The sequence below is a fragment of the Sinocyclocheilus grahami genome, unplaced genomic scaffold, assembly GCF_001515645.1.
Source record: "Sinocyclocheilus grahami isolate Dianchi unplaced genomic scaffold, SAMN03320097.WGS_v1.1 scaffold973.1, whole genome shotgun sequence".
Lineage (NCBI taxonomy): Eukaryota > Metazoa > Chordata > Actinopteri > Cypriniformes > Cyprinidae > Sinocyclocheilus > Sinocyclocheilus grahami.
In genome coordinates this window covers 54,494-65,938 of record NW_015506152.1, presented here as the reverse complement: position 1 = coordinate 65,938, position 11,445 = coordinate 54,494, and the positions used below count along the sequence as shown (strand labels likewise).

At 36.8% G+C, this 11,445-nt stretch overlaps 1 protein-coding gene across 1 annotated transcript in view; it reads left to right on the top strand.

Annotated features, from left to right (window-relative positions):
- Window positions 1-1,052: 1,052 nt before the first annotated feature.
- LOC107565006 (otoferlin-like) overlaps window positions 1,053-11,445 on the top strand; it is a 45,906-nt gene continuing 35,513 nt past the window's right edge. The window contains exons 1-13 of the mRNA XM_016250190.1: window positions 1,053-1,086; window positions 1,310-1,412; window positions 1,570-1,624; window positions 2,732-2,863; window positions 3,781-3,843; window positions 3,961-4,045; window positions 4,370-4,529; window positions 4,846-5,032; window positions 6,249-6,435; window positions 7,334-7,557; window positions 8,041-8,149; window positions 9,180-9,360; window positions 9,456-9,576. Of these exons, the coding sequence (XP_016105676.1) occupies window positions 1,339-1,412; window positions 1,570-1,624; window positions 2,732-2,863; window positions 3,781-3,843; window positions 3,961-4,045; window positions 4,370-4,529; window positions 4,846-5,032; window positions 6,249-6,435; window positions 7,334-7,557; window positions 8,041-8,149; window positions 9,180-9,360; window positions 9,456-9,576 (1,578 nt within the window). The 5' untranslated portion in view covers window positions 1,053-1,086; window positions 1,310-1,338. The remainder of the gene's footprint in view (window positions 1,087-1,309; window positions 1,413-1,569; window positions 1,625-2,731; window positions 2,864-3,780; window positions 3,844-3,960; window positions 4,046-4,369; window positions 4,530-4,845; window positions 5,033-6,248; window positions 6,436-7,333; window positions 7,558-8,040; window positions 8,150-9,179; window positions 9,361-9,455; window positions 9,577-11,445) is intronic.

The window sequence follows — 11,445 nt, the reverse complement described above, 5'->3', positions numbered from 1 at the left end:
GTGATCTCTCTCATCAGGAGCTAGTTCTAGTTACCACTGTCTCGGGTTCAGCACTCATACACTATTCATGTCCATATCACATCTCTCCTGCCCATGCATCTTCAGGCTTAGACCAAACCAGACTCTTTTTGAGTTACTTTTGTGGCCTCTCTGTTTCTGTCATCCAAATGTCAATAATGAGGTTGTAGGCTATTTCTTTTAAAGACATCTTGATATCGGAATCGGTGTGTCCTTCCTGCAAACTCCTAGATGTGATTCAGCTGCACTGTACGGTAAGTGTGCAGTATTTCATCAGACTTTGCATGCGAGTCTTTCGTTTGGTTTGTGTGTCACGGTAAACCAAACATTGTAACTTAATGACAATGGCTTAACTGTTGTGGTGTTTGGTGTATTAATGAAAGTATTAAACGTAATGTGAAATGCAACAGAATAAAAAGTTAATTCACTGTTTTTGTGGAATTAAGGATGTTTCAGTAAGAGGGTACAGTTAAGAAAGTTTCTTTTATCTTAAAATATCTTCCAATGAGAATATTTTAATATACAGTATAATTACTGTTTAAGGGTAAAAAAAAACACCAGCAGTAAAAACTGTTGGTTTGTCCGCACAGAATCCATTATTGTTTTGATTGCATAAAATGGTTAGCTTTAAGCGTACATAGGTGCATGTGTAGTTAATAATAATAACCTATTTCTTTCTTTTTCTTGCTCATTTCCAACATTCAGCATGTTTATTGAAAGGTAATCTATCAGTCGTAGATGTACTTGTCTATTTAGATGATTATACTGCTTATGCAAATTAATTCAGTGTTAATTAAATTCTTCATGAATCTGCTAATTATTGAAGGGTTAGGGTAATAAACTTTATTTAATTTATGAAGGCAAATTACTTTTGGATTTCTGGCGGATTGAAGTAGAATAAAACAACAGAATATTATAAATACGTTACTGTTATATTTACAGTAAATTGAGATTTTTTGATTTTTGATTTTCATGTTCAAAAGATTCATCTACCCAGAGGATAAATCAAATTCATAACAATGAAGCGTAGCAAGCATCGAGCCTCCAAGGATGATGGCAAAGGTCAAGGTGAAAGATTCTATTAATAATGTGTAAATTATTGTGAATTCTTCAACATGTTTATTATAGCATTATAGCATTATATTAATTATTATATATTAATGATTAATACATTTAAATAATTATGTAAGATTACATCATATATAATACTTATATAATAATCTAAAATAATATAAAAAAAAACTGTAGTGCTGTCCATAATTATATCATATTTCATATGTGACTTGTGAAGATGAGCCGGCCATCCTGGAGACGGAGGACATGAGGATGCCAGACCCGGACACCATCTCACTCGCATCAGTCACTGCCGTCACAACCAATGTCTCCAATAAGAGGTGACCAGAAATTATAAAGTCACATGAACCCAAATCAAATTTGATATTCTGCATTACATTTATTTTTGTTCTAACAAAAATATATTACTGTATTCTAATAGAGAGTTGATCAACTATTCAACTTTTTTTTCATCCAAAAATGTCCTAAATGTTTTAGATCAAAGCCTGACATCAAGATTGAGCCTAGTGCTGGAAGACCAGTGGATTTCCAAGTACGTAGAACAGCATATTGCAATTTTTAACAGAAAGAGTTTTTTTTTTTTTTGTAAAGATGCACATATGTGACCCTGGAGCACAAAAGCAGTGTTGAGTCGCTGGGGGATATTTGTAGCAATAGCCAACAATACATTGTATGGGTCAAAATTATACATTTCTCTTTTATGCCAAAAATCATTAGGATATTAAGTAAAGATCATATTCCATGAAGATATTTTGTAAATTTCCTACTGTAGATATATTAAAGCTTAATTGGTGATTAGTAATATGCATTGCTAAGAACTTCATTTGGACAACTTTAAAGGTGCACTCTAAAAAAATGCTGGGTTAAATACAACCCAGCACTGGGTGAAATATGGACAAACCCAGCAACTGGGTTGTTTTGACCCAGCGGGTGGTTAAATGTTTAACCCAATCTTCTGGGTAGTAACCCAACCACTCGGTCAAAACAACCCAGTTGCTGGGTTTGTCCATATTTCACCCAGTGCTGGGTTGTATTTAACCCAGCATTTTTTAGAGTGTGATTTTCTCAGTATTTAGATTTTTTTGCACCCTCAGATTCCAGATTTTCAAATAGTTGTATCTCGACCAAATATTGTCCGATCCTAACAAACCACACATCAATGGAACGCTTATTTATTCAGCTTCCATATGATGCATAAATCTCAATTTGGGAAAATTGACCCTTATGACTGGTCTTGTGGTCCAGGGTCACATATTTCAAGCTACACATTTCATGCAAAGTTTGTTAAAACAATAGATGTAGTGTAGAAAATGAAGACAGTCAGTATTGTGTTTGTGATTGGTGGAACATGTTGATAGTTAAAGTGAAAAACTACGCCTGTGGAGCTTCTGCTTACACCGGTGTGAACTTCATGCACCGTACAACAATAAAAATCACAAAACATCTGCTGATTCAGAAACATTGAGCTTAAAGAAAAGTGCTATTAGTGAATAGATAAGATCTTCCAGCATTTGAGGCATGCAGATAAATTAATCCTATAGTTTTGTATCATGCAAACATTTTGGATTAGATTTGAATACCATCCACATACAGTACCACATACCACATTTGTTAATGTGTGTCATGCCCCACTTTCCAGGTCAGTGTCACTGTTATAGAGGCCAGACAGCTGGTGGGTCTGAACATGGATCCAGTGGTGTGTGTAGAAATCGGTGATGACAAAAAATACACCTCAATGAAGGAGTCGACCAACTGCCCTTATTACAATGAGGTATGTTCCTTTTTAATTTAGGATTGTAATATTGTCCTTTTACAAAGTAATGATCATGACAAATAACTACTCAAAATATATCAAAATAATCACATAATCATCTTAAAGGAGTAGTTCACCCAAAGTTTGCTGAAGATGTGCTAACTCTCCAAGATTAGGATGAGTTTGTTTCTTCATCAGATTTGGAGAAATGTAGCATTGCATCAGTGTCTCAGCAATGGATGCTCTGCAGTGAATGGGTGCCGTCAGAATGAGAGTCCAAACAGCTGATAAAAACATCACAATAATCTACAAGTGATCCACACCACACCAGTCCATCAGTTACCATCTGGAGAAGACAAAAGCTGCGTGTTTGTAATAATAAAAAAAAAATGCATCAAGACGTTTTTAACTTCAAACCATTGTTTCTGCCTAAATTACAAGTCCATAGCCCATAATAACATTTCCTCCAGCAACAAAGTTGTCTTGTCTGAATCAGGAGAGAAATCTGCACAGATCAAGCACTGTTTACTCCCTGGAGGAAGAATTATTATGGATTAGCATTTTTTTTTAACCAGAATGGACTGTTTAAAGTTAAAACATCTTAATGATGGATTTGTGTCTTACAAACATGCAGCTTTTGTCTTCTCCAGATGTTAACTGGTGGACTGGAGTGCTGTGGATTACTTGTAGATTATTGTGTTGTTTTTATCAGCTGTTTGGACTCTCATTCTGACGGCACCCATTCACTGCAGAGCATCCATTGCTGAGACACTGATGCAGTGCTACATTTCTCCAAATCTGATGAAGAACAAACTCATCTACAAATTGAATGACCCGAGGGTGAAGACACTTTCAGAAATGTTACACTTTCGAGTGAACTGTTCCTTTAACACTGCTAATATAATGTTTTGATAAAAGCTTTCCTTTTTTTTCAGTACTTCGTTTTTGACTTCCACGTTCCTCCTGATGTCATGTTTGACAAGATCCTGAAAGTGTCTGTAAGTAGCAACACAAATCAATTCTGAATAGTTCAATCCTGCACTTTTTCATAAAAGATTGTGTTTTTTGTGTGTGTTTGTGTTTGAAACTTGTTGTAAATGAATGTGTCGATACAGGTTATCCACTCTAAGAATCTTTTGCGAAGTGGCACGCTGGTCGGGAGCTTCAAGCTTGATGTGGGCACAATTTATACACAACCTGGTAACTGGTCTTATCATGCTTCTCTATCCACCTTATTTTAAAACACAGAAGTAAGCGATTTTCTGTGAATGTGCAAGACTTCTGCTTCATTAGCCACTATAGATAAATAAATAGAAAATAATACTACAAACCAGTCTGTTTATGATTATGCTAATAAATTAAAATATGATAACAAATACCTGTTTGCAATATTATATTTTACTGGCAAAATAAATAGCAATTAATGACACTGGAAGTTACAAATGACCACGCCGCTCTTAAGTTAAAAATAAGGTGGATAAAATTCTCACTTTTATCATGTTTTTTTTTTCTTTACATTTACAGAACATCAGTTCTTCCACAAATGGGCCACTTTATGTGACCCCGATGATATCACTGCTGGATGCAAAGGCTATGTCAAGTGTGACATCGCAGTTGTGGCAAAGGGCGACACTATCAAAACTCCACACAAGACAAATGAAACAGACGAGGATGACATTGAGGGGTAAAAAAACCAAACAAAAAAATCTTCCTACATTGCTAATGTTATTTTCCAAGAAAAGCATCGCTGTTACTAAACCATTCTCCAAACTCAAGTATTCCCAACTTATTTTGAAAGCCCTGCGAAACAAATATTTACTTGTAATAGTATTTAATCAAAACGTGAAATCCGAGATTCTAGTTTATTATTTTACCTGTCACACATTATAAATGCTGAGGTCACTCGGATAATTCCATCCAACGATGTATTGAATATTTAAAGGAGATTCTATATGCAGAAACACAAATCTCTTCTTCATTGATTACTTTCTTGTTTCCAGTAATCTTCTGTTGCCGGAAGACGTCCCGGCTGAGCGTCAATGGGCAAGATACTATGTGAAAATCTACCGAGCCGAGGGGTTGCCCAAAATGAACACCAGCATAATGGCAAATGTAAAAAAAGCTTTCATTGGAGAAAATAAGGACTTGGTTGATCCGTATGTCCAAGTGCTATTTGCAGGGCAGAAGGTGGGCAGAATTCTTACTGATGGTCAACTGACTTGTTTTAATGGTGTACAGAGTGACCAATATAATGCCTATATATGAAAATATAATATAGTTTAATGATGGAAAGTAGGGTTCATCATTAAACAAAGCACATTTTACACAATATTCAAAATTTACAAAATAACATTTTTAAATGCACTATGAAACTGAAGACTCCGGAAGACTTCCGTCCTGTTAAAGACTCCATGAAATGACTGGCGAACACAGTTTTCCTTCCTGTGTTAATGTATTTCCTGTTGAAACAGGAAGTTTGAGTGGGACATATTAAAGACATTTTTATTTTATACCACTATTTTCTGCTTGCTAGTCAGATTTTTACTAGAATTTATTGTAATGCATTTGAACTATTTGCAAATCATATTTTTATTTTAAGACATACATTCACTCTAAGTAATGCCTATCTGCCAAAAAAAATTGTATTGTCTCTTAATATTCAATTATGAATTAGATAAATCACTAAATTATATATTTTCCATTCAAAATGGCAATATTGTTGAGTAGTTTGCAGCACTGGATTGCTGTTGGTTGCTTAACATTAATTTTGAAAAACAGTTGTCATACATTAAAGGGATAGTTCACCCAAAAATGAAAGTTTAATGTTTATCTGCTTACCCCCAGGGCAAGATGTAGGTGACTTTGTTTCTTCAGTAGAACACAAACGAAGATGTTTAACTCAAACCACTGCAGTCTATCAGTCTTATAATGGCAGTCAATGGGCTCCACGGCTTCAAGAGTAAAAAAAACATAGTTTCCGTTTGAGAACAAAAAAAAAAAAATCATAATTTGTGTTCTACTAAAGAAACAAAGTCACCTACATATTGGATGCCCTGGGGGTAAGCAGATAAACATCAAATTTTAATTTTTGGGTGAACTATCCCTTTAAATATTTAACTACAACCTGTATCTTTCCTTTTGACTAAAAAAAAACACTCTAAAGTTCAACTAATTGCATTTAATATAAATTTAAAATGATTGTACTTTTTCATTTAATTGTAAATAACAATTATATTGTCCGAAAACATTACATTCAGTTCACACCTTAAGTATATTCTTTTAATGTATAGGATTTCCTTAATAAGAGGTCCTTTTAAAAGTATGCTAAAGTGTGCTTCTGTTTCAGAAGGGGAGGCATCAGTATTTTTGATCCACTGATCTATTTCATCTGTCCACAATGCAGGGTAAAACTTCAATTCAGAAGAGCAGCTATGAGCCGATTTGGAATGAGCAGATCGTTTTCACTGAGCAGTTTCCACCTCTGTGCCGGAGAATGAAAGTCCAGATCCGTGATTCGGATAAAGTGAACGATGTGGCCATCGGAACACACTTCATTGACCTGCGGAAGATTGCTAATGATGGAGACAAAGGTAACAGGGCTCCCTGAACACCTTGGCAAAGTCTGCAAAAGTAATATACTACCGTGCAGAAGTTGGGAATAATAATTTTTTAGATTTCTTATCTATTTATTTGATAACAATACAGTAAAAGAGTAATTGTGTGAAATAATATTACAATTTAAAATAATTGTTTTTTATTCGCAGTGTCACATAATCCTTCAGAAATCATTCTAATATGCTGATTTGCTGCTCAAGAAACATTTCTGATTATGATCAATGCTGAAAACAGTTTGCTGCCGAATAAATAAGATACTTTGATGAATAGAATCAGCATTTTTACTGTCACTTTTGATTAATTTAATGTGTCCTTGCAAAATAAAAGTTTTTTTTTTTGTTTTTTTGCTTACCCAAACTTTTAAATGGTGAATTACGGTTTCTACAAAAATATTGGGCAGCACAATTGTTTTCAACATTGATAATAATAATACATGTGTTTTGAGCCGCAAATCAGCATATTATATATTGGTTTATTAGTAATGATGCTGAAAATACAGCTGCGCATCACAGAAATACATTACAGTTTAACAGATATTCACATAGAAAACAGTTATTTTAAATTGTAATAATATTTCGCAATATTGCTGTTTTGCTGTATTTAAGATCAAATAAATGCAAACTTCCTTCAAAAACACACACACACACAAATAATTTCTTATTCCAAATGTTTGACCAGTAGTGTATTTACTTTGTTTCTTGTTGTTTATTACATTTTGCTTTGAATACTCAATCACACAAAGCCGTCACTACATTGCTGTTCAAGAAACATTTGTAAAAATCCTTATCCTAGGATTTACTATAACTATAAAAGTCATGGAATGACATTGATCAAAAGGTCAAAAATTAAAACTGATCCTGTTTTTATTGACAGGCTTTCTTCCAACTCTTGGGCCGGCTTGGTCCAACATGTACGGCTCCACACGCAGCTACACACTCATGGACGAGTACCAGGACCTGAATGAAGGAGTAGGGGAAGGGGTGTCTTTCAGGGCCCGGTTGCTGATCAGTCTGGCCGTGGAGATACTGGACACCTCCTCTCCTGAAGTAATGAGCTCCACTGAGGTGCAAGTGGAGGGGATACCCAACATCTCAGATGTAAGCGATCCATAGACGGGGTGGTTCGACAGGCCAATTACAATGAATAATTAATTGTCTTTATTTATCTCCCTACATTATTCATTTAGCAACAATACTCATAGTAGTTCTTTGTCTGCAAGACAATCATCTACACAGTCAGAGCCAAAATTAGGCTTCATTACTTGCTGTTAAAAATTAATCAGTTTGAGAAAATAGAACTGTTTTGAATTGTTTATGAGCACAGTGACATAATTTTTGTCTAATCTTAGGAAAACCCTCATACACTGAAAAAAAAAATGGTGCAGAAACAAATTTCAATCAGAAATTCCTAGTAAATGTCACGATTAGTTACAAAGAAATGGCAAGTAGTGCATTGGATTAACATTACATTTTAAAGTAAATAGATATTTTCTTGTAACGCATACTCTGAAAACCTTTTTACTTACAACAAAGTGTATTCACAAAACATTATTTAATCAATTGTTTGTTGCTTATATCTAGAATGCCACGGGAAAAATTGAAGAGTTCTTTCTCTTTGGATGTTTCCTTGAAGCCACTATGATTGACAGGAAGATTGGAGACAAACCCATCAACTTTGAGGTTACAATAGGTAAAATCTATGGTAGTTATCAGTCTTTACTAGTTATCAGTCTTTAAATTGAGGTCAGAGTTGTTCACCATTCAGAATGCTACGGAATTCTTTCAAAGAAATGTATATTACTGCTGTGAGTGTACTTTTTAATAATACATTTTCATATTTTAGTATGAATGACACCAGTTCGATATATATACAATGTATATGGGCAAATTCCTGAAACGCTACAGTAGATTATATTAATAAACAGTGTTTCAAATGCCATTTCACCAATTCAGCCTTCTTATGTTATTCAATATGAATTCAAACTCATTAAAACGCAAACCCCTCTAACTTTTACATGAAAGGACCATTAACTGGCTTTAAAGGAATAGTTGACCCAAAAATAAAAATAAATGCGCTCACCCTCAGGCCATCCAAGATATACTGTAGATGAGTTTGGTTGTTTCATGGAAACAGATTTGGCGAAATGTAGCGTCACATTACGGTACTTGATCACCAATGGATCATTTGCAGTGAATGGGTGCCGTCAGAATGCGAGTCCAAACAGCTGATAAAAGCATCACAATAATCCAAAAATTATCCACACCACTCCAGTCCATCAATTAATGGCTCGTGAAGCCAAAAGCTGCATGTTTGTAAGAAACAAATCTGCTTTTAACTTCAAACTGTTGCTTTTGGCTAAAATACCATAATCCATAATAACTCTTCCTCCAGTGAAAAAGTGGTCTGGTCTGAATCAGGAGATAAATATGCGCAGATCATGCACCATTTACAGTCCAAAACAGCTCTAAATAAATATGTGTGTGGATTTTGATGTGAGAGGCAACAGGAGATGCACATTTTCACTGGAGGAAGTGCCAATATGGATTTTGGCTTGAAAGACTGAAACAGTATTTTTTTGTAAAACATACTCCAATAATCTTTCTTTTATCTTACAAATTCAAAACATCATGTTTTACAGTGCACAGAAATGATACACTTCACTTCTATGAAAGTAATTCCTACTTAAAGATACCTCATTAAACTATCCTCTCAAATCAAGGAAACTACGGCAGTGAAGTCGATACCCCAACCAAGCCAAAAACAAAGAAGAAGAAGGGTGGCGATGGAGATGATGAGGAGTCTGAACTCATTTACGGCTCCAGTGACGACGAGGTGGATGATGGTGGAGATATGACATCAGTTTCCACCTCTCCTCCAATGAAGCCAGTCATCACTGACAGGTTCAGTTACTCAACATGACCCAAAACCCATTTATTTATTTTATTTTGAATTTTGGTGCAAAATCATCTGAAATGTCTGGTTTAATTTTCTGCAGAAACTATTTCCACCTGCCGTACTTTGAGAGGAAGCCCTGCATCTATATCAAGAGCTGGTGGCAGGACCAAAGAAGACGACTTTATAATGCTAACATCATGGACAGAATTGCAGATAAATTGGTAATAAATCAATGAATATAGATTATATTAGGTAGTTTATGAAATACTGAAAAACTTAAGTGTCTATTTTGGATGCTCTCTTTTCACTAGTCAGAAAGAAGTCAAATAATGGAAGGAAATTAGCCCAAAACCTCAAAATTGACCAGTGCATGAAAAAACAATGGTTTTGTCTGTAGTGTCTCACCTTAAATCCCATTTTTCATCATAGTTTCCATTTAGTAATCAATAACAATCCTAGTTACAGTTAACCCTCTGGGGTCTGAGGGGGTTTGGGGGCACTGAAGAGGTTTTGACATGCCCTGGCATTTGTGGGGGGTTTTTTCAGTATCTTAAAAACATATTAATGGCTAAAGTCTGATAACACTGTATTCAGCACAAACTGGGCTACAATAATATGTGAGCAGCATGAATGTACATGTTTGTGTTTTTGAGAAAACAATGTTTATGCATGGTTAGTGGAAAACGTCTCTATGTTACACATGTAATGTCTAGGTTATGTTCCCTGATGGAGGGAACGGAGACGTTATGTCGAACGACATATGGGGTCTCACTTGGGAGGCCAATCATCGCTGAGTTTAAGAGAAAACACCAATGAAAATTGGCTAGTGGATTTTGCATGCTGAGCCACTCCTCGTGCCTACGGGTATATAAGGTGACAGCGCGCATCCACTCATCAGGTTTTACGCCGAGGAGCCGAGAAACAGCGAATAGTTCAAGGTTGTGGCATGGGGACATAACGTCTCCGTTCCCACCATCAGGGAACGAGGGATACGTATGTAACCGAGACGTTCCCTATCTGTCGGTCACTACGAGTTATGTGACATATGGGGTCCATGGAAAACGCCACAACCTGAACACCGTCACAACCCTGTTTGTTACGGTGTCGCTACGGAGACCACATCCACAACCGTAGGGAGGTGACATGTAGAGATACTGATATGGACTGACCCAGGGGGCAGTACTACATATAGAATAATGGAACAACTGCCAGAAGAGACTGATCGAGCTGGTCTGTTGAGGGAAGACACGGGTTTACCGAGAGGGAAACCTTACCGTGGAGGAATACACATATGGGATTACCCATAGTGAATAAAGCCATATGGACACCTAGCCCAGTACAGGGGCTGACCGGGACTCCGGGCATGCTAACACCAGTACTGGGCCTGGAGTCAGACTGCTCCACCAAATCTGACTGCCGAGGGTGCTGGAGGATGCTCGACCAGGGTTCGCCAACCGGGGAACTCTGCTGGGAGAAGAAAAACGCTCGCATCCCCATGTGAGGGGAAATTGCGCAGCAAGCATGACACGGAAAACCTTGCAAAGGTGTTAGGTATCACCCAGCCCGCAGCTTGACAGATGTCTGCCAGAGAGCAGACAGCGCCCAAGAGGAGGCAACACTTCGAGTGGAGTGGGCTCTCACCCCCAGGGGGCACGGCTCGCCTTGGGATTGGTACGCCAAGGCGATGGCATTCACTTTCCAGTGGGCCAACCTCTGCTTGGAGACAGTCAAGTCAAGTCAAGTCACCTTTATTTATATAGCGCTTTTAACAATACAGATTGTGTCAAAGCAACTGAACAGCATTAATTAGGAAAATAGTGTCAATAATGCAAAATGACAATAGTAAACACACATTTTTCAAAGACAGTTCATCATTGAATTCAGTGATGTCAACATCCAGCTCAGTTTAAATAGTATCTTTGCAATCATGTCAACGATATCGCTGGAAATGAAGTGTCCCCAACTAAGCAAGCCAGAGGCGACAGCGGCAAAGAACCAAAACTCCATCGGTGACAGAATGGAGAAAAAACCTTGGGAGAAACCAGGCTCAGTCGGGGGGCCAGTTCTCCTCTGACCAGACGAACCAGCAG